The following is a 22980-nucleotide window of genomic DNA, read 5'->3' as shown; positions in this document are numbered from 1 at the left end:
AAAAATATTTAGTATTCATCCTACATACATGGCATCGAATTCAACAATCCTCTGCTAGCAATGCATCTAAAATTTTTGGGCCGCTAACACTAACCAGAAAATCGACATCTTATTATAGTCAATACCGATACCAATAATCAATCATTTTACATCTTTCATTCCAAAACAGGTTCATGCTATAATCTATAAGTGCAGGAAGTGCAGTGAGCGTAGGACAAAAACAGAAAGGATGCTAGCTGCTAATGAGTTTTCAAATGACAGATCAGTGGTATGTCATCAGTGTTTGCGTGTGAGAGTTTGTGTTGTGATTATCAGCCATAATTCCAAGATCGGACCAATATCTCTAAAACTAGAGATAAATTTATTATTTGTCGTGTTATGCAGCATTCTGTAGCACAGCAATGTAACGCTCAACCTCGCTTTGGCAGAATTCAGATAATTTTTTTTAATGTTTTCGGTCATCAGTGTTCTCTCAGAACACTACAAGACCCAGCATTCATAATATTTATATATATATATATATTACACAACCACTGGGAATATCTGTGGTGTCAACCAATCCTGACTTTTAGCCTAGTAACTGAGCTATAGGCTATACATCTAAGCTAGCATTAGCCTAACTCTTATCTTGGTTGTCAAACAAAATTGTAAAGAAAACATCTATCCTATTTTTATTAAGCACAAAATGAAAGCCAGAAGTTTTTACCAATTGCCCCATTAACTCTGGTAAAATCAGCCACAACAAGACCAATCTAATGCTGTCAGTCAGGTTGGATATACACTGTATTTCCCCAATTATAACCCTATTAAAAATGCACTAAATTTCTAACTGGACATCTGAGATGTGGATTAGGTTTCACATTGCACTACACCTGAGAGAGAGACTTCCCCATGGAATTATGGGGTTAAATTACAGCTGCGGCACAAAAACTTGTGACTATGTTAACAAAATATACTGCAGTTCTACCACATTTTATAAACGCTGTACACACAAAGTACACACTTTAATCCATGTGAAGCTGTTAAAGAGCAGTATTTGGGGAAAAAATCATTACAATTGTAAGATGCATGAATGTCAGTGATTCATTAGGACATTCACAGAGCATTTGCCAGGAACATGAGCGATTGGTCAGCATGTTCACAGCATACTCTATTTCACCGATCTGTCAGAGCAGCCATTTGCTGAGTAGCACTGTTATGACTGGTTTCAAACAATTATTTTTTTCCAGTAAGGCCACTAAAAGTCACATAAGTGTGTTATTCAGATTGCCCAGCTAAGAAAGATTAACAGAACTGTTGGCTGCTCTGTTAATGGCAACCGCCATTGCTGCTGAAAAGCAGTGAAACTCACTCCCCAAAACCCAGAAGAGCAGAACTGTTGTTTGGCTGTTCTACCTCTGGTGGCTGCCATTTGGCCTAGCAGAGTATTGCAACGTTAAACCACAACAATGTTGACGCTCAACCTCTATTACGCTAGGCAGGCCACCAGTAACACACAGGCAAGTCCTGTGGACGGCAGCTTTCTATCTATCGCAAATACATGCACAAAATCAAGCACTGGAACAGGCAGAGAAAGAAGCACATAATGACACACACTAGCAGGTCATACTGTGTGCTCTCTGAATAACCAGGGGTGCTGTGAGAACCACAGCTGAAAGTTTACATCATTACCATATCTGAGAATTTGAGATCTAAGAAGCTTTGCAAACAAATCACTTATTCTCTCTCACTCAAGCCCTCATATGGACACACATACCCCACCATCCACAACTGAATATCAATGTTCAGAGAAGCAGAAAGCAACAAAAAGAAGAGAAAGAGAAAGAAAAAATGAACCCACATCTACAAAAGGACATCGTGAGAATGTGGAGTCTGCTTTAACTGATGTGGTACATGGAATTCTAGAACCATTTTACCATTTTAATGAACGCTGCTTTCTCTGTTCTCCCAATTTCACAAAGCTTAGAAGAGTTTGCCCATAAGTTGTGGAACCATCTGTCCAGTATTGCAACAGTGATCAACAACATGCCATCACTTCAATCACTGTAACACTATTGGTTTTGCCACTGCTGATATCACAGAAGGCTGCGAAATGCAAACATATAACCACTAACACTACTGATTTACTGTGTGCTGTGAGCATCTTGACCAATCACAGACCCTGATGAGTGTTTCTGTGGGTGTTGAATCAATGTATTGATGTAATCCTGCAACAGTAAATGATTTTGGTTTGAAATAAAGTAGGCCAATCTTTAACCATATTACATTGCTCATTCACTGTTTTCATATACTACTAGACATATCATAATCTCAAGATATATCAGTATAATTGCAATACTAGTGTTTTATCCACATTTTGCAGCCGTGTGGTAGATGGTGGATGCGTGAATGAGAGTGATTCAATCTGCTAAATATAATTACATGAACTCAACTCATAGTAGAGAGAGAAGTAGAAGTACAGAGCACCTTAAACACTATGACCACCATCATTATTTGCTGTGGTATCCATTTTAGTAAAAAAGCCCATAAACTTCTCTTCAATGTCTCACACAACTCTGCATTAAAATACCCCCCTCCCTACCTTCCTCTTAACTTCCCTACAAATCTGAAATGACTCATTCCTTTTAATATTAGGTATTTGCTTCACTCCCCCCCTTGCCCACACACACAACAATCTTTGTACATGAATAGACAATTAAGGGTCTAATTTTGGGCCAAATTGCTTCCTGTAATGGAGGAGTGGACATGGTATTGCCTGAATTCTCCATTTTCCCATCCAACAAAGAGATCTAAAGTGAAAGTTCCATGTTTCACAAAAATCAGAGAGGCCTCCCCCAGCTCAGTCTGAGCGATAAAACAGTTGAATGACAGAAAGCCCAGATAAATGTGTGGACAGGAAAACCCTACAACTCTCCCACAATTCCAGGGAAGTAACGAGAAGTCAGGAAAATAAGACAGCATTAAAATGTGCTCTATGGAACTAGTTCCATTCAAATTAATAGAATAATGTAATGTTTTTAAAAATCTTGTTGTTATTTTTTTTTTTTTTGGCATAATAAAGTTTCTCTTCACATTTCCAGCAGAGATGTACTGCTTTCATTTAGTGTGTAACATATTGTATTGCTGTCCTTAAGACTCTGAAACACAGAAACTGACCTCTGTTTGCAGGATATTGGCTCTCTGCTCCTTCGCTGTAAGGGATTCCTTCAGGACTTCAATGTGCTGTTTGCAGTCTGAATTCTGATTGGTCAGGGTCTCCAGTTTAGTCTGCAGGGCCAACATCTCAGACTCTTTTTTCGATAACTCCTGCTTAAGCTGATCAATCTGAGTGGGGAGAGAAAGAAAAAGGAGCTCCTAAGATGACATGCAAAACATTTTACAGACAAGAGACTTAACACTCTCATGCCAGAAAACACTCTAAAAGAATTTTAGAAAGAAAGGCACACTGTTTGTTTCATATTTGGTGCCAAAGTTTAACCATTCTAAAATATTACACTGTTATTACCTATAGGCTTGAAAAAAAACAATGCACAGCACCCTCCCCAGCAAAGAAAAACTCTCTAAAGAAGCCAAAAACACCCACCAAACTTCATAATCATTGTTATATTCAAATATCTGGCAGATATACATCACTCAGAATGCGTGAAGACTACAACAAAAGTAAATACATCTTGCATCTAGCTTTTTTTTTTTGCTTGTCTCTTTTGGGTCAGTAGAATGCTTGAAAGATTTTCATCTTCCAATACTGCCAAAAATTTGATTAAGATTTCTTGAATTTTGGTGCAGACTGAAGGTCTAATCATGACTTAGCATGCTGCTATGCCAGCCATGTTTAGAATAGCAAGAGGAACAAAGAATAATGAACAAGAGAGAGAAATAAAACATCAGTTTCGAGGAGGAGGAACAGATATGCATCTGAATAGAAAAGACAAAGAGAGCAAGGTTAGAGAACAGAAAAGAAGACAGAGGGAAGGAGTGAGTACTTTTGTTTGGTCTGATATCTTCTGTTGCTGAGGGAGCAGGTATGTTTGGTCGAGTGAACGAGAGGTCACTCGTGGAGTTGGTGACCTAAACTTTTCCTAAAACACAAAGAGGAAAACTTAGATTCTTGGATTAGATAATTTGAAACGGGCTGCGTGTTCAAGCTACCAATCATACTTTTCAAGGTAAAACAAAAACAAAATTCCCCAATAAATAATGTCATATTTCAACGTTGTACCCTTTCCAACGTTGTCATGATGAGGTATTTATGTACAGTACTGTTCAAAAGTTAGAGACCAACCTCCATTTATTGAATTTCCAGACAAAAATGCCATGAAGTACAAGTTATTCATTTTTTCAGATATTTCTGAGGAGACTGTGTATATGTGTGTATATATACAAACATAAGTGATGGGGGAGAAGGAGGGGCCATCCTACCCACCCAAAGACAGTGAGGCCATTTGTGCTCTCTTGGACTCCCGGCCAAGGATGGCTGTAGCATCACTAGGGATCAAACTCACAATCTCCTGATGATAGGGCCAACACTTAGAGGCAACAAGCCTTTCTGCTCCAGTCTCAACCCCAGATAATCAGCGATTTTGAAGAGGTTACCCATATTTCAACTTATACGCTGCAGTCATCAGACCAAGATGCAATTTATTGCGCTGAAAATTATGTGAACTTTATTGAGAGTGGGTGATATCAACCATTAAATTTCCAGTAAAGGATGGTTGAAAGTTTAGGAAAGAATGGTATGAAATTTACAACTGGCTCGAATACAGCTGAAATCCGTGATCGGTTTCAGGAATATGACGTGGAAAGCCAAATCGCACTGAATAACATTCTCAGCTCTATAAAACACTCTTAAGCAGACCTGGCATTTGTTTGTCGACACTGTGGATTTCCCAAAGAGGAGACGAGTGCAGAGCTGTCCCTTTTCAATGCTATGCATCAGAAGAAATCGGCTTCTATCAACGATTAGCACTTTTTAAAGTCAGATCTGGGTGATAGCCTGGTAAACTGGTAAAAGGAACTTTTCTTGCTTGTGTTGAAAACCTACATGAGAAACACAAAGAGTTTGAGAGCCCCCCCGACATTAGCCTCAAATGTCGCCCACGTATACATCATAAGAAAAGTGAAGGTCAGAGGAAAATAAAAACTGGAGTATAAAAAAAATATTTAAATATATAGAACAAACAGGACTCCAACAACTATGCAAGACCTGGTAGACCACCAAAGCTGTCACCATCTGATATACAGTACTTAAAGCTTTCATTTTTGAGAGACAGGAGAAAATCACTCTTCACTTTTGCTTCAAATCTGACAGGATTTTCTATCCATCCTTCCCCTGTGAGAAGACAACCCAATGCTATGGGTAGCTGTCAAGAAGAACTGAGAAAAGGAAAAAGATAAAAAAAAAAAAACCTGCATATTAAACAACAAAGCTGCTGGTACTTTCAGAACAATGGACTGGCCACCCCAGAGTCCAGACCTCAGCATCATTGATTGTGTTTAGAATTATTTGGATTGAAATGCAACAAAAAATACTGAGACTAAACTCTGGAATTGTGGAAAAATATCCCTGTAGTTTTCCTTTAAAAAGCAAGTCTTCAGAAAAAAATGGAAGCTGTAATAAGGGCAAAGAATGGAGACACTAAATACTGAAAAAAATACATTTAGTTGTTGAGGCTTCTGTGTAATGTTCTGTTAAATTTATGTTTTCTGCCTTTTTCCTGACACAGAAAAACAAGTAGCTTCCAGCCATTTTGATTGGAAACTAAATGAATGAAAGGGTGGTCCCTGACTTTTTCACCATGCTGTAGTAAGAGAATAAAATGTCTTAACCTATTAGCACCCTTTTTTGTCCCACAAACCCCTGCCACCCCCTGGCCAGAATCTTCATACAGTGATTTATCAAGTTTTTCCTGAAACCCTTCCTCACGAAACAAGAGAGGCAGAAAAACACAAACAAGATGTTTCACTTGCTTTTTCTCCCCGTTTTCTTTCTTCCTCCGCATGGCACTCTGAGAGTGTGTGTTTCGTATAGGGGTCAGGAGTGCGTGTGATGGCTTGTGAAGGATTATGGCACCCCAAGCTGGTCTTCATCAAAAGGCCATTGTGAACAGACACATAGAGGCCATAGAGAGGCGACTGGGCGAGCAGGAAACGGCCGAAACTCAACCTGCCACCCTTATCTGCTCCTGCGCCTTTGATTTCCCACAATTCATCAGTGCCCTGGCCCCTAGCGCTGAAAGGCAAGGGCCCCTGAACGATGGGACGGATGAAGGAGTGACACATATGATTTAGAGTGATGGCCGTGCATGAATGACTGTGTGAGGATGTTCCAAGTATGTGACTTGTTGTGTGTGAGAGTGCAACAGAAGAAGAGAGATCGAAAGACAGTAGACTTTCAAAGGATGTGCGAGTTTCACTGTACACTGTACCAGTGTGCCAGTAAAGAAGTACATTCTTCTCTTCAATCAAAAATATGCAGGCAAAAAAGCAGACTAATAAAAAGGCCTAAATAGATCTACAAAAATAATTCTAAATCTTGAAAATAAAGGTGTCAAAAAAGGTTCTCAGGAGTGATGCCACAGAGGAAGCACTTTAGGTTCCCAAAAGAACCTTTCAGCGGATGGTTCTTTAAAGAACAATAAGTGTGGTGTGTGAGTGCAAAGAACATTTTTTAAAGGTTAAGGAACCTCCACTTAATGTAAAGGGTCTATACGAATTAAAGGTTTTGCCTAGTACTGTACATCCAAGCTATGTACCATTTAGGAATGTAAATGAGATTTCCATTCTTCCTTCAGCAGCACCTCAAACTTCCATTCAAAGAAACAAAATAGACAAAAATGAGCAAATTGATTTTTTTATGCAGGGAAAAATATTTCCTGAAAGTATTTAGAAATAATTCTTATGAAACCCTCGTCCTACATAAATAAACCATTAACACTTTCAGGCTAATGTAACTTAATCCTCCATTTGGAAGGGTCAATTCTTGATACTAAAGCTTGCCACAGTCATCTGACACTGCTGGGGTAAGCCAATACCAGCTTTGCATGTTGTGTCTACATGTTCATCCCTGAGACCATCCATCTATCTTTCAATTTACTCATAATCATATCCAGTCTCCAGTGCTCCATTAATCCCCCCAACACAATCCATTTTTATATGATCCTCCATACTTTTGTCAATCTATTCCTTCATTCATCTCTCCATGTACTTGTCCAGCCATTCCTTTAATTAATTTAATCCATACATGTACCATCTATAGCTATATCCATCAAGCAGTGCCTTCTGCCCAGTCCATGAAAAATAATGAAACCATCTTGATTGATGTTTGCAGCTGGTCTTGGGTGTGTGGTAATCTCTAACCTTGTTCTTCATAAACTTGGAGTGGCTTTTGTAGACTTCCATCTGCTTGAGCTCCTCATCTCTGTCGTCCGTGTTCAGCAGGCCATTGGTTTTGAGCATCTGGATTTCGTCCTCCAGGTCGCGGATGTTCCGCTCCAGGGAGGCAATTTTGGTGTCCTGCACGGGACACGTGCAAACGTGCATCAGAAGCACAAACGTAGAGAGCAAGAAGAGAACCAGAAGATCTCGAAAGAAGCGACAGTTAGAAATGATGAGGTGATTTGACACATGCAGTAATCAGCCGGAAATAAGCCACGGACACAGAGGGACGAGACAGGCAGCGAATGAAGATGTAGTGCGTGAGTATTGAGCTTCAGATAAGAGGACAATGGCTTCTGAACCAGGATGTCAAACCATGAGGACAATAAAGAAAAGTTTAATAACAAACAAACAAACAAACAAAAATCTTTTAATCACTTTTAAACAGTCAACACAGCTACCATTTCTTCCATATAAACTGACTTTTATTGTTAAACCACTGTATGCTGCATCTTTTTTATATGTTGGATTACCATTGATAATAACTACTGAAGCAACTGCAGTGTGTTTTAACATCTTTTATCTTCCTTCATGAAGTACAACAAAACGCATAAAAAATTATTGTCCATGCCAATCGACCATATGATATGGATGAGGTACACAAAGATTAGGCTGAAAAATACTGAGGTATTCTCATGACTATCAAATTTTATACCATACAGACTGCAAAGGGTTCTTGTACAGTTTAAAACATAAATGTACTTGCAGTCATACTCAAAAAACGTCCACGTTAGACAAACTGGATTAAGAGTAGGACATTAGGACCGTGAACACTGTGGAGTGGAGTGGCTTAGTGGTAACCATGGAGAGCATTTTTAAAACCCAGCCTTAGTAAGGGCATTAAAATGAATTTGTTCCTCACAAATCCATGACAGTTTGGACTGGCAAATATACGTTGTGGGCTTGCCCAAATCATAAAATAAGATGCAGGATAATGTGGCTTGCTGAAGGAAACTGCAAGTATAATGAAACAAATGAAAGCAGATTTGAATATGAAATCTAGTTCTGAGAAAACTACCAACTGCAAAAGAGAAGAGATGACAGATATATAAAGGCGGAGATGGAGAGATAGTTGGGATGATGTACTTCTAAGACAAAATTAATGAAACATACAAGAATTTAAAGGGCAAATAGAATATTTATTATTATCTAATCATAGATAGTAGACAATAAAATAACAAGTCCCTAAGCAAAAGACCAATTCCTCTGCTAAAGGTTATGAGCAAATGTGGACACTGAATTTTGATGTAAACATCAACTGATCTTGAATTTAACAGATGAACAAGGTCACATTCAGAAGCAAATATTCTTTTTGAGTGTTCAACATTTTTCCCTGCAAAGCTGCACTTTTCTTGCAACATGAACTACTGTCTCAACTATAGTAGCTTAATTTTGCACATGTCCCCATGAAGTACAAGAGGCAGGACAAAAACAAACAAACAAACAATAAATAAATAAAATTACACAACAGAAAGAGTAGTTAGTTTAATGCCATTTACATGCCATTCACTGATTATGTGAAATGAAGTCAGATTATTGTGAGATCTATAGAGAATGTAAGTTAGAAAAAATAGACCACAAATACTCTCATATTTACATGAATTCGAAGTAAAGGTGTGATGGCAGAATTAATATACAGTGACAGACTGTATATTAATAGTAGAGTTTGCGAAACATGTCGTATAGAATAGAAGGAAGCTTTTTTACAATCAACATGTGTACTATACCTGCCAAATAACATCAGGGTCAAAACAGAATGGAGGCGATGTGTTCTGGAACAAATTACACAACACACATTTCAGCACACTCACTCACAGTATACAAAATCATGGAACACAGAAAAAAACTAAAAAAATATGCAAGCAACAAAAACAAGCAGACAACACATATTTGACAACACATAAATGAATACATTAGCACAGACAGACATAAACAGACGTCTGGATGCCACAGATGTATCTAATGAATGCCTATTTTTAATGTACGTGGGAGCATATGGATGGATGAGCTACAGTAAGCTGTGAAATATATTGTTGATGTTGTTTTTATATCATTAAAAATGTCAGCTGCCCTACACTGTGTGAATATTTCATAACAAACGCACCAATAGAAATGGCCCTGTAATACATTCATTTTTCTTAACTTCATTCGTCATCATCAATAAAGCAGTCGCCAGAGAAAAGCTGTCCCACATAACCAGCCTGATCGTGCTAGTTAATCAGTGTAGCTCACCATGATAGACTACTTTGCTGAGGGCACAGGCGAGAATGCTGGTCAAAACCTTAATGCTGGTCTTGTTCGTTTTGCTTAATCACGCAGCATTGTTTTTCTCCGTTTAGGACTCTGAACACAGTTAAACGCATCTAAATAAACTTCTACAGGGAAACAGTGCAGTACATTGGTTTTGTTGTCATGTTCTGAAAGGATCATATGACCATAGATTTCAACCAATATCTTAGGCTCTGTTTGGCAGTAAAAATGTTCATTTAAATGATCACAAACAGCATTTTTTATAGAACATGTTCAAAAAACAGGAACAAAATCATATTTGAAACTGTAGTTAACCAGTTAATACTGATATTTGTTAAATCTACATTTAAATCTACAATTATGACAAGACAGTTGTGCCCAGTATATTTCCACTACGCAGCGTATCCCTTCAGCAGTGCTGCTCTGTCAGCCACATTATCTGTAGGCTGAGGTTACTAATGTGTTACTAATCAAAAATTAGTCAGCCTCAATCATTTGTCATGTTAAGTATTAGCATTTTACATGATTGAGACCTCTGAAGACACAAATACACTAATTTCTGTAATTAGAAATCTTAATGTATCCTATACATATAAGTTAAAAAATAACCACTGGCGCAAAAGCAGAAAAAAACACATCTGCTTCAAACAACTGTCATCCTTAGTTAATTAAACATTTTACTGTCACAACTGTAACAATTCCCCCATCTACCTTACTAACACAAACACCTTTCAAATCGATAAATTTCCAGTCCACACACGTACAGAGCTTATGACTGAAGCTGTAGTTAAAAACACAATAGTGAACACAACACAAGCTCGGCAGAACTATCACCATGGAAACGGGCTTCTTGCATAGCCCTGTGTGTCCAAACCCGTTTGTCTGATTTGGCTGTTTACGTGTGCTTAACCCGCGCTGACAGAGGCTGGTCAGATATGATGTGATCTAACCAAAGATCCATGCAGCAAATTAGCTCAGAAACACGGAGCAACAGACATGCATGTGCGTGTGTGTGTGCGTGTGTGTGGCGGTGTGGGTGTGTGTGAAGTGGGCAACCTTTTTTTCACAGCTTGCCCTAACTTCAAAGTCAGCGCACAGAGTGAAAGCTTCCATATGTGACATTTGAAACAAATTGAATAAGTGTGCTCTCTTTAAGCGGAGCAACATGAGCTCTTCCTGCCATTGGCCTTCAATAGCAAGCAGCACCATATGGATGGACTTCAAAACTGTCTTCTGTTCGTTGCCTAGGTCTTGGTGAAGTGTTGCTTGCCAGTTTTGCAGATTTTCTTATAATCTTTAAGGTTAGAGTTTAGAAACTTCATCTGTTTATTTCCAATTTAATTTTCTAGCTGTTGAAAATATCCTTGGAAAATGTTACTCTAAGGCTGCACAATATGTATGAAGTTTATTTGTTATCACAATTGCATATCACAGAAGGCTGTAATATACAAACAAACCTCTAACTAATCACAAATTTGTTTTTGCCACTCAGAGTGCAAAGCTGCAAAATCCATTTTACGTGATTCAATAAGTGCAGGTCAGCCACATCAAGGCTGCCCAGATGTGTTTTGCTAAGTATTTTACAATCACATTGTGTAGCAATAGAAGCGCAACATAATATTTTGTCCACGCTGTGCAGCACTGTGCTACACACTTTCATATATGCTTTCCTGAGCAACACAAATACTCTTTATTTCTAACCACATACAGAGAATCGATTCTCATGCAACCAGCAGCTCAGTATAGGAAACTGGAGCCCCGGCTTAATTCTAGCAATCGGTCGTTAGCTGGGTCAATGATATGGATCTGTGTCAGCTGTGCAGTGCGGTCTACCATCTGCATTACTGGCACGTTCCCAACAACCACTGATCTGGAGACTGTACGCTTTGTGAATGGAAATCTGAGTCGGTCCAGATGCCTCTTAAAATCCGACCCGAAATCAGCTCACTGGTACAGGTTCTGTCTTCCATACTGAGGTTAAAAAATGTAGTTTTGACTTGAGACTGGTTCAACGAGACTCAGAATTTAGATTCATAATTGCATTTATTTTTACCTTTAAAAACAGCCTTAAGTTTGTAGAGAGTTAAAGGGTCAAATACAGAGATAACTACCTCAGTATTATCACATATTTGTCTGTGTTTGATTCCAATTTGACCAATGTATTGTCCATTGTGCTACTCCACTAAGTGTCAATATCTACTGATATTAAGAAAGTGATGAACCACTTTTAGACCAAAAAACTCCAGGCAAACTCCAATAAACACCACAGTTGTACAAGTTCCAGCTGAGCCCAAACTGCTGTTACACCAGCTGTATTAATTACTAATTTGACCAATCAAACCTGAAGTTCAGTTATAATCCATTACTACTTTCATTAGCTGTGAAAGTTGTAGGTAACACAGTAAGAAATGTAAACCAACTGGTGCTGCTTACCCACTAATGCATGAGCTAACCTGAAATAAGACTTGAAGTTAGACTATACCTGGCTTGACAACTCAGGTGTGTCGACTGTTATAGGGTCAGTGTTAGTGCTCTTACCTTCATGTCAATGACGGTCTGCAAGGCCTTGGTTTTAGCTGGATCTGTCTGTTGATTCCTCCGGTGTAGCTCCTGGGGAGGAACACGATAGAAATAAGCTTGTCTGCTCATCATCTTTAAACACCAGCTGAGAATCTGTCTTTAGGTTTCTATCTGTGTCAGTTTCTCCTTCACTCTTTCTGTCTATTCCTGTGTAACTCTTCATGAATATAGTCAGCGCTGTTTAGCTCAAGTCTCCGTGCCTAGCCTTCGTCGCTATTCCCCATCATTGTTTCTTCTTGTCTTACTTGGCTACATTTCACTATCAGCATTCTTAACTGACTTTTATCTCGGAGAATCCTAAGTCTCTTCCTGTCGCCCTCTCTGTCTCATTCTCGCTTTGTTCCCTGCTACATCAGATGCTGCTAAGCACTTTGATTGTTACACACGCAGCTACAGGTGCATCTCTCTGTTTCTCTCTCTCTCTACTACGGTCTCCTGTCTCTCAGTCTCTCATTCCATCAGCAGTTACTGCACGCTAGCTCTCATAACACAAACTGCTGGCACATGCGCTATCGGCCTGCCTGCTTCTATCAATAATTAATGTGGATAGTCATGCGCACGGGCAGGCACACACACACAGTAAGCAGCTCACTTTCCAGTATAACTGCTCTTTCTTTTTCTTTTCTGATACAAACTGATATTGGAGCCTTGATTATTGACCGATACTGATACTGATTCGATATTTCTTCTTTAGAACAAGATACTTTTAATTGAAAGATTTCACTTAAGAGCATCTAAAAGCAGTAAGCTATCATGCCCAAACTACTCAAAAACTGTCCTTCCCCACAGAAAGAAATACACTACAACATCACACAATGTGAGTGGTTAGATTTGTCTGCTGATATCGGCCCAATAAAGATAAGTGGTACCAGACTGGAGCTGATGGTGCTTAAGTAGCCCTTTATTTTAGCTGTCCCCCACGTTCAAATATAATTCAGTGTCCAACTGACTGCCTCAACAAACACAAAAATAGAGTAACTACTGTAACTTATTCTGTTCAGGGAGTAAAAATGCATCAGTGCATCATGGGGTATTTTTTGACTGCAATGAATATTTGAATATATGAATATTCAAAAAAGTATGGTTTAAATTTTTGGATAAAGTAAGTCTCTGAATAAGCTGGTTTGATGTGTTTTCTGATGTATAATGTTGCTTTTCTTCATCCATTTAACGTATTTATGTTGCATTGCACTGTTTCTTTTAGACGTGCCGTTTACAGAATCCTCTTACTGAGATAATCATGTGAAAATCATGTGAAATAATTGTGATAGACTGTTAAACTGGGCAAAACCTGTTTGCACCTGTATCTGCTTCAGAGTTCTCAAAATTACTGGTTGAAAAATTGTTGTTGTTGTTCTTTTTGTTATTATTATATCCGTAATTATAAATCCATTTACAAAAATGTCGGTATAGTATGTGAAGTGCCAATAAACCAGAGTTGATGCAAGTTCTGTTTCACCTGTATTCAGGGAAGTGGGTAGGCGTTTTAAGATGGGGTTAATGAAATATTAAACAGTGTATATGTAACGTGACCAATGACCAACCCTTTTTTTATTTATTTATTTTTTTTTCTGTCTAATTTTCATCAGCTAGAACGTGTCATATAGTGCTATAATGAGGCGAGAGATGACGACCTACACATATAACTGACACATCAGACCACCGACTCACATCCTCTCCCTGCTCTCTCATTGAACTTTATGGAAATGCGCTGAGTGGTGACCAGTCACATTGTTGATATGTAGCGCGGTAACCAATTGTGTCACGCCTACAGTAACACAGTGAGAATTAACACTGTAACACACTCTGAGTGGCAGATAAAAACTCTATTATTACAATAGATGCTTATTTATATGTTTAAAAGGCAATGTTTGGCTGTTTTGGGACTCAAAACTGGACTATAATTCTGCATAGGCTTTCTCTCTTTATACCTCAGCCTGTGTGTGTTTGAGTAACACGGCCAACAAAATGGCCAACAGTTTTGCACTCACTGTAATGAAAATATGGCGTTCACTTCAAAAGTGCAGGGCTACTGCAGTTTAAATACAAACCCCACTTGTACGAGTCTACATTACACTCAAATTATTACAAGCTTCAGAACATTTTTATTATTATTATTTTTAACAGTTGCAGTCCTGAAATCAGGGAGTGCTGCAGCCCCCTCAGTAGCTCACTTCCCACGTCCACTCCTGTATCAAACTGAAAATAGTACAAAAACACAATATTTTATGATTTAGATTGTGAGCTTTATTGTTTTTTGGAAATATATGCTTATTCCAAACGTGATGCCTGCAACATGCTCCAAAAAGTTGGGACAGGTGCATGGACTTTGTTTCATTTTCATTTCGGTGAGAGAGAGGACTGGACTGTAGGCAGGTCATTCTACCACCCACGCTCTTTGACTACACATCCATGCTGGTGTAACATGTGCACACTGCGTCCCGGTGTTATAAGGTTAAAATCAGCACGGGTGTCCTTTAAAAAGCAAGTCATCTTAAAGGCAGCATAAGTTACTCCAAAATGCAGGTTACCCACTAATGCACCCCCATATCATGAAAGACCCTGGCTTTTGAACTTTATGGTAATAACAGTCTGGATGATTTTTTTGCTGATGCATTTTTGGCAAACTGGTGAGCCTCAACCCACCCTTGCTTATAAAGTACTAGGCCTTTCATTGATGCTTCTTTTATATTTAAGCATGATTGCACCACTTGTTTAAGATGTCCTTTCACAAAGTTTCTAGTCTTAAACTGCCCCTGTCCCAACTTTTTAGTTGCAGCAAAAAACTAATAAAGCTGATAAGATAAAACATTAAATATCTTGTCCTTCTACTGTTTTCATTTAAATACAGTTCAAATTAGACTTGTAAATCACCTGTTTCTGCTTTTATTTACATCTTACTAACTGTCCTTTTTTGGAATTGGATTTGTATATCTGCTGATCTCAAGATCTTCACTGTCAGTGTGCCCAAAAGCATCAGCAGATGTACTTACAGAGAAAATAGCAATAATAATAATAATAATAATAATAATAATAATAATACAACCCCATTTCCAAAAAAGTTGGGATGCTGTGCAAAATGTAAATAAAAACAATAAGATGCCTATTTTGAATTTTATGCCAACCACACATTCCAAAAAAGTTGGGATTGACAACAGGTCAGTAACATGATTGGGTATAAAAAAGCATCCCAGAGAGGTTGAGTCTTTCAGAAGTAAAGATGGGGAGGGGTTCATGATCAAATAGTGCAACAATTCAAGAATAACGTTTCACAACGTAAAATAGCAAAGAACTTTTGCTTTTCATCATCTACATAATAACATTAAAAGATTCAGAGAATCTGGAGAAACGTCTGTATGCAAGGGACAAGGCCAAAAACCAGTATTTGCTGGCTGTGATCTTCGGGCCTTCAGGCAGCACTGCATTAAAAATAGACATGATTCTGTAGTGGAAATCCCTGCATGGGCTCAGTAACACTTCTGAAAACCAGTGTCTGTGAAAACAGTTCAGCACTGCATCCACAAATGCAAGTTAAAACTCTACCATGCAAAGAAGAAAACATATAAACGGGATCCAGAAATGCCGCCTCCTTCCCTGGGCCCGAGCTCATTTAAAATGGACTGAGGGGAAGTGGAAGTGTCCGGTGGTCCGACAAATCAAAATTTGAAATCATGGACACTGTGTCCTCTGGGCTAAAGACCACTTAGCTTGTTATCAGTGCACAGTTCAAAAGCCAGTATTCATGATGGTATAGGGGTGCATTAGTGCACATGGCATGGGTTACATGCACATCTGTGAAGGCATCGTTAACGATGAACAATATAAACATGTTTTGGCAACATATGCTGCCATCCAGACGACGTCTTTTTCAGGGAAGGCCTTGCCTTTCTGCCTGCCCACAGTCAACACCTGTCCCCTACTGAAAACATTTGGCGCATTACGAAATGAAAAATATGACAAAGGAGACCCCGAACTGTTGAGCAGCTGAAATCCTATATCAAATAAGAATGGGAAAACATTTCACTTTCAAAACTTGTTGGTCACTTCAGTTCCCAAACGCTTACAGAATGTTGTTAAATAAAGAGGTGATGAAACACAGTGGTAAACATGCCCCAGTCCCAACTTTTTTTGGAACGTGTTGCTGGCATTAAAAATTCAAAATGGGCATATATTATACAATTCGATTTCTCAGTTTCAACATTTGATATGTTGTTTTTTGTAGTATTTCCCTTTAAAAATATGGTTTAGATGATTTGAATATCATTGCATTCTATTTTTATTCACATTCTGCACAGCATCCCAGCTTTTTTGGAAATGGGGTTGTAATAACAATAATTATCATCATCATTATCATCTTCTTCATCTTCCCCTACGCTCATTTATGTGATGTACAATGAATGTGAATCACCAAACATGCTTAAAAATTCAATTATGTTAATATGTGGGAATAATAGTGTCCTGCTATGGTTTGCATGAAATAAATCAATAAATGAACAACTTTTATTAAGGTGACAGTAAATAAGTTTTTATCCATCACTATGGACTGTTATGATGATTAAGGCACCAGGCACAGGGTTCATTTCATTCAAAGTATTTTTTTTTTACAGTGTAATAGAATCATGGTGAAATCTAACATTTCAAAATGTGCTGCATCTTTTCCTGAAGAATCTTAGTCAAATTCAGTTGTTGCAAGCTTATATCTTGAAATTCTATGGTCATATGAAAGTAGCATATGATGCATGTCTGTGTGTGAGTGCGTGTCTTTGAGAGAAAGCGTGTCCGTGAGTTTGTTTAGTTTGGAGCTGGTAATGTTACCTCCTGCTTGCTCTGAAGCTCATGTCCATTAGTGAGTTGTTGGCAAACTAGATTGATAGCATCTCACACACTCACACACAGAGGCTCTCTCCGGCATCATTAAGCTGTCATCCTGCATACCATAGAAATGCTAACTAAATCCATCCAAAAGAAGAAAAAAAAAGATAGAAAAACGAATTCCAGGTGAGACTGCCTCTCTTTCTCCCTCTCCAGCTCCATTTGCAAAGCTTTACCACTATAGCGAATGACCTTTCACCTTGCTAAGTTTGACTGACAGCCAACCTCTACAGCGGCCGTTCAGATATCGGCGCTTGTCAGCGGCTACAAAGGAGGCTTTGAAATGCCTTCCACTTAACCTGCACGCTCCATAGAACACACACACATGCAGACACACATATATTTTGGTAACTTTCCATCAAAATAGTGCAGAAATAAAGAAACTTATTTTTAACTTTACAAGCTTTTCTAACTGGAAAAATATTCTATTTTGAGAAAAACATGTGCAGCTCCAAATATATTAAAGTTTTATCTGTGTATTTTGATACCCATAGCTGATTGGTAAAGAAATGCTTTTTAGATAATATCATCTATCTGATTCGAAATGTACTGAATTTGAAAGTTTTTGTTTTCCAAATATATTTTGCAATCAAAACGACAATTCTCTCAGGTGTACTTCTGCCTTTATCAGGACTAGCTCCATACCCCCAAACCCCAATCTCGCTTATTAACAGTAAAACTTCAACTACAAAAGCCTATATTACAAAACTGGTCTCAGATCTATTTCAAGGGACACTGTGTGTTTCTTTTGAGAGTCTAAGTCCTTTAAATTTCCTCCGCATCCTTCTAAAACACAACCATTCCAACTGCCCCATCAGGCTATGAACCCATCCCGTTAGTGACGATTACCAGGATTTACCGTGCCCCGCTATTTAAGAAGCCAACATGCCAATCAAAACCTTGTTAGCCACAAGGTCAAAGTTCAGGTTCTGAGGTTTCCATTGTTTCTGTAGGCTTTGGCCCACCTGCACGATGATGGCGAGATCTGGGATAGATCTCCTTGTTTAGGATTCCTCCTGGCTTTTGTCTTGTTTAAGTCTCGTTTGAGGCCTGGCAGAGATGGAGCAGGGCAGCTTGATGTATTTGCCGTGTTAGCGCGGGAGTAGAGAGAGAGGATTAAGGCCTGTCAGGATGGGTTCGACCCATCCAGATCAAACGGATTACACTTGTCACAGGGGTCTTCAAAGGAGCTGCGCCAAAAACGCACAGAGAGAGCTTCAGGAAGGGGAAAAGATGGGGTTTTGTACATGGGTAATCCCCTTTTTTGGCAGTGTGTGTGGGTGTGTGTGTGTGTGTGTCTGTCTGTCTGTCTGTGTGAATCTAGATATAGTATTCTGTAGATCTGTTCTCACCAGCACTAAGCTGGCTTCCACACATACACACACACATAAAGGATATCGTAGAGATTACTGAAAAAGGGCCAAGAATGATGCAAATAGTGCATCTTCCATCTAAACCTACATACATTTGCTTGGGCAGTAAGGAAATAAGGCCCGTATCCTACATTATTCTTGTATTTTTTCCCCTTAAGTTCAACTATAATGTTTGTGTGTTTTATGCACTAAAAATGATCATTTTTATGTGACCACTTCATCCCTTAGAATTAAACAGGCTGTTTTTGTTACTGTGCCTTTAAGACTGATATATGTAAAAGATCTCTGACTATAGGCTGAATAAGTATACACATGATATTTTCATGATATATGTTGTTGGGATCTTTGCACATACAGTTATATTAAAATCTAATTCTATGATAAGATTAATACCACCTTTATTAGAAAAATAAAAATGTGTTTTCCATTATACATCAGCTGTTTTTCTTTTCAAAAACTTGTTATATGCAAAATTTTTACAAATGGATATACAGCTTTTTGGAATGAAACTCTTCATCCATAAATCCAAAGGTTTTCGTGACTACACAAAACCAATGCTGGCTGTTTTTTTCGACTTATTTTCTATGTATGGACAGTATGGACGGGGGAACAAGCGGTGCTTTTTGCATCTTTAACAAAGTTTACCTATTACATCATACTTGTTCCTTTCAAAAAAGCAAGAGAAATTTGGTTGTCCATGACATGCGTCCTTTAAAACATAATCAGTTCACTTCAATTTTTAGTACCAAACAGAGACCTTCACTGTATCTGAGTGTGTGTGTGTAACCAGGGTATAGTACAAAGCATAGACCTACAGTACTGTACAGTGCTGGCTACACAGTAATGACTGCCACCATGCTTCAAACAGGAAATGACCAAAGAGCCAGAAAGGAAACCACATGCCCGGAGGACAAGTTTCAAATCTCCACTGACCAATCAGCTGCCACCTAAAGCTTAGACGGGGTGGGGGGCAGGAGGCCGGAGCAGGGGCTGAAATAATGTGTTAATGCACTTTAGAGGGAGACCAAGAGCACATTTAAGAAGAAAAAAGAATAAAAAAAAAACATTATTATGGGGGGTTTGAAGTGGGGGATAATTTAGTCCTGATAAACTTTTCCGCTCCAACATTCTGTACAACCATTAGACCATGAAGGGTATGCACAGCCTCAGGAGCATGTGTGTGTGTGTGTATACGCATGTGTGTTTGGCATTTCCATTAGTGAACATTTACAGCTAAAAGTCTTCGTTAGTGGAAGGCTCCAAGCAGTAAGAACAAAACTAATCTATTCCTTCTCTCTCCTCTCTTTTTTAGATATCCGTCTAAGAAGCCAGACATCAAAATAAACCTTTAACCAATTACCTCAGATACAAAGAACTGCAGAAACATTCCCATTAGCTCCTAAAATACTCACTTTTACACAAAAGTGATATGAATGTACAGTACTGTGCAAAAGTCACAGATTATTCTTCATTTATTTACAAACTCAATTCCAAAAAATTTAGGACAGCAAGCAAAATGACAGCAGTGATTCTTAAATCTACTTTGACCTGTTTTTGAATAAAAATAGTACAAAGACAAAACTGGTAATGTTTTTAATGTTGAACTTCATTGTTTTCCTCACAGATTGCACTGCATTAAAAACCATCAGGTTTCTATGATGGATATTACCACATGGATTTTGGGAATACTTCAAAAAAACATTGTCAATAAACACATCCATCACTGCATCCACAGATAGTTTCAAATTTCAAAAGCCAAGGTATGATATGGTACTCAGGGGTATTAGTGCGTAACTTGCACATTTGTGAAAGAACTATTAACACTGAACACATTTTGGAGCAACATATGCTGCCTTTTAGGTGCCGTCTTTTTCAGGGACACCCATGCTTATTTTAACATAACAACATGAAGCCAAATTACCCACGTTATAACAGTGTAGCTGTGTAAATAAGTAAAAAAGCTGGAGTTTCCAAACGTAGAGATAAAACTCATGATATCAAGAACAATGGGCCTCCCAACAATGGTGCAAGACCTAGTAGTCCACCAAGACTGTTACCATCAGATAAACAGTGCTTAACACTCTCATCTTCAAGGAGCAGGAGAAAATCAAGCTCCACTCTTGCTTCAGATCTGAAAAAATGCAATGGGTCTGAAAGGATGTATAGCTAACATGTCAGTGGCGTGGGATGACAAGTCAAAATGCTCATGACAGGATCTGTAAGGGCAGATTTTGGTGTGAAAAACACCATGAATGGCTGAACTGCTTTTTTCACTCGCCTGGTGCTGTGTGGTCACTTACAGTCTGAGTTAATGTTATTGAGTGAGCGGAAAGAACCGGCATAATGATAGCCTTTAATCTAGATTTAGTCTTTATTATAGCAGCCCTCTAGCCGGGCCTTTGTGTCCACTAAGCCTGCCTGTGGTGCACCTCCGCTGGTCAGCAGTATCACTCAGCAGCGGGGTCTCGCAGCCCGTCGCTTCAACCAAGCCAGAAAATACACTGAACGTCGCTGATACTGATGGCGTGAACAACAGTGACTGACGCTCAGAGATGCAGCACAAGGGAACAAGACGCACGTATGAGACAAATGACTTGAGAAACTTGGATGTGAAACAACATTCAGCTCTGAGCCAGAAAAGCTGCTGTGTGTTGATGTGTCAACACCACAGGTTTATATCTATACTGTTCAACTCTGTTTTTAACTGCTCTGCACAATAAAGATACTTTGCATTCAGGTATTTAAACATGTTTTTTATTACTAATTACAGTAAATTTAAATATATACAGTAAATGAACAAAAATAAACGTTTTCTTAAGCACCAATACATAAATGCCATCTAGCCAAGTTGAGCGTGTTTTTGTGATCCAGAACATAGATTTGACAAAAATAAAATATTTGAAAAATGTATTTGTATAAATATCAGGACAGGTAAGTTAGGTTATATAGAGTTAGTATCAGTATTGGTACTTTGTATCGGCCGACGCTAAAGGATCAAGTATCAGTATCGGTATTGGTATTGGTATTGAAAAATCGGTGCATCTCTACTAAATACTGGAAAAGTTGATATTATATTTAGTGGTTGAGGTGTCTATGTAATTGGCTGTTAATATTTGTTTTCTGCTTTTGTTTCCTGACGGTAAAAAAAATGCATAATTTGTACCTGATGGCCATTTTAACTGGAATTTGAACAAATATAGGGTGGTCGCTGACTTTTAGACAATAGTGCACAAGCACTACAGAACTAAAGACTCCACACTAGGGTTATGGCAGATGTTGTGAGTTATTCGTTTGAGGCCTGCTATGTGTGTGTGTGTTTTTGAGGTAAATGACTACATGGTGATGCTGGTGTCTTTTGTCATTGTACAGTATCATACCATGATACTATCAGGATAATCATATTATGACCCCACAAAATAGAAACACAATCAGAAATGCATGTAACTTAAGGTCGATTTATACTTTTGTGAAGATCCATGGAAAAGTATTTGCAGCTCTCTAGTAGCGTTGTGTTTTCCAAAGACCTGAAATATTCTTTATATTCTTTAGTGTTGAGGTGGGGAGTGGAGAAAAACGCTCACTCTAAAGCATAAATAAATAACAAAATTCATAATGATACATTGAAATATAGTTTTTCACTAATGAGATAATGTAACTGGTGACATACATACATACATACATCATCTAAACCGCTTATCCTGCTGGGTCGCAGTGGGGTGCTGGAGCCTATCCCAGCTGTCATTGGGCGGAAGGCAGGATACACCCTGGACAGGTCGCCAGTCCATCGCAGGGCAGACAGACAGACATACATATTTAACTGGTGACAGTTACATACAAATATTAACATAAAAAATTATATTAAGACTTTTTTTTATTTACAGACAATTTATGTCTTTAGATCAGTGGTCACCTCCTCATGAAGATCTACTTTCTTGCAGAGTTTAGCTCCAACTTGCACACTTTTTCAATACTGCACACATTTAATGGTGGTTTGCTATTTTTGACATACTATTTAGTGTTGCAGTATGTGGGGCTAGATGCAGCCAAGGACTCCTGAAGAAGTTAATTAGCTGGAGCAGGTGTGTCAGATTGTGGTTGGAACTGGACTCTACAGGAAAGCAGATCTCCAAAACCAGGGCTGGTGACCTGTTTCAGAGCATAGGCTGCTGCGCTTTTCTTTGAGCACGACTGATGTATTTTTGATGAAAATATATCGGTCTAACAAGTGCATAACTCTTTATTCGCATTTGTGTGAACAAACTATTGTGTAAATATATATAAAAACAGACGATTTGACCTGCTGTCAGGCTCCGTTTTTATCTGGCATCTTTGTTAGTACAGTACAATGTGACGATTTAGATACGTTTCCATTTTGCTCCAGTACATTGCACTACAGCCGACCAGACGTTTTTTTATATGCTCCAGCAGGGACGTAACAGGGAACTAAAGTGTTTTATGAGTGACAGAAAAA

At 38.5% G+C, this 22980-nt stretch overlaps 1 protein-coding gene across 1 annotated transcript in view; it reads right to left on the bottom strand.

Annotated features, from left to right (window-relative positions):
• The window catches only part of LOC118813373 (ERC protein 2), a 205342-nt gene that overhangs the window by 152400 nt on the left and 29962 nt on the right, over window positions 1-22980 (bottom strand). The window contains exons 3-5 of the mRNA XM_036578670.1: window positions 12223-12294; window positions 7357-7512; window positions 3157-3324 (exon numbers count right to left, since the gene is read on the bottom strand). Coding sequence (XP_036434563.1) covers window positions 3157-3324; window positions 7357-7512; window positions 12223-12294 — 396 coding nt within the window. The remainder of the gene's footprint in view (window positions 1-3156; window positions 3325-7356; window positions 7513-12222; window positions 12295-22980) is intronic.

The sequence above is a fragment of the Colossoma macropomum genome, unplaced genomic scaffold (assembly GCF_904425465.1).
Source record: "Colossoma macropomum unplaced genomic scaffold, Colossoma_macropomum, whole genome shotgun sequence".
NCBI lineage: Eukaryota > Metazoa > Chordata > Actinopteri > Characiformes > Serrasalmidae > Colossoma > Colossoma macropomum.
The sequence above is the reverse complement of the archived record's forward strand: the minus strand, read 5'-3'. Positions and strand labels throughout refer to the sequence as shown.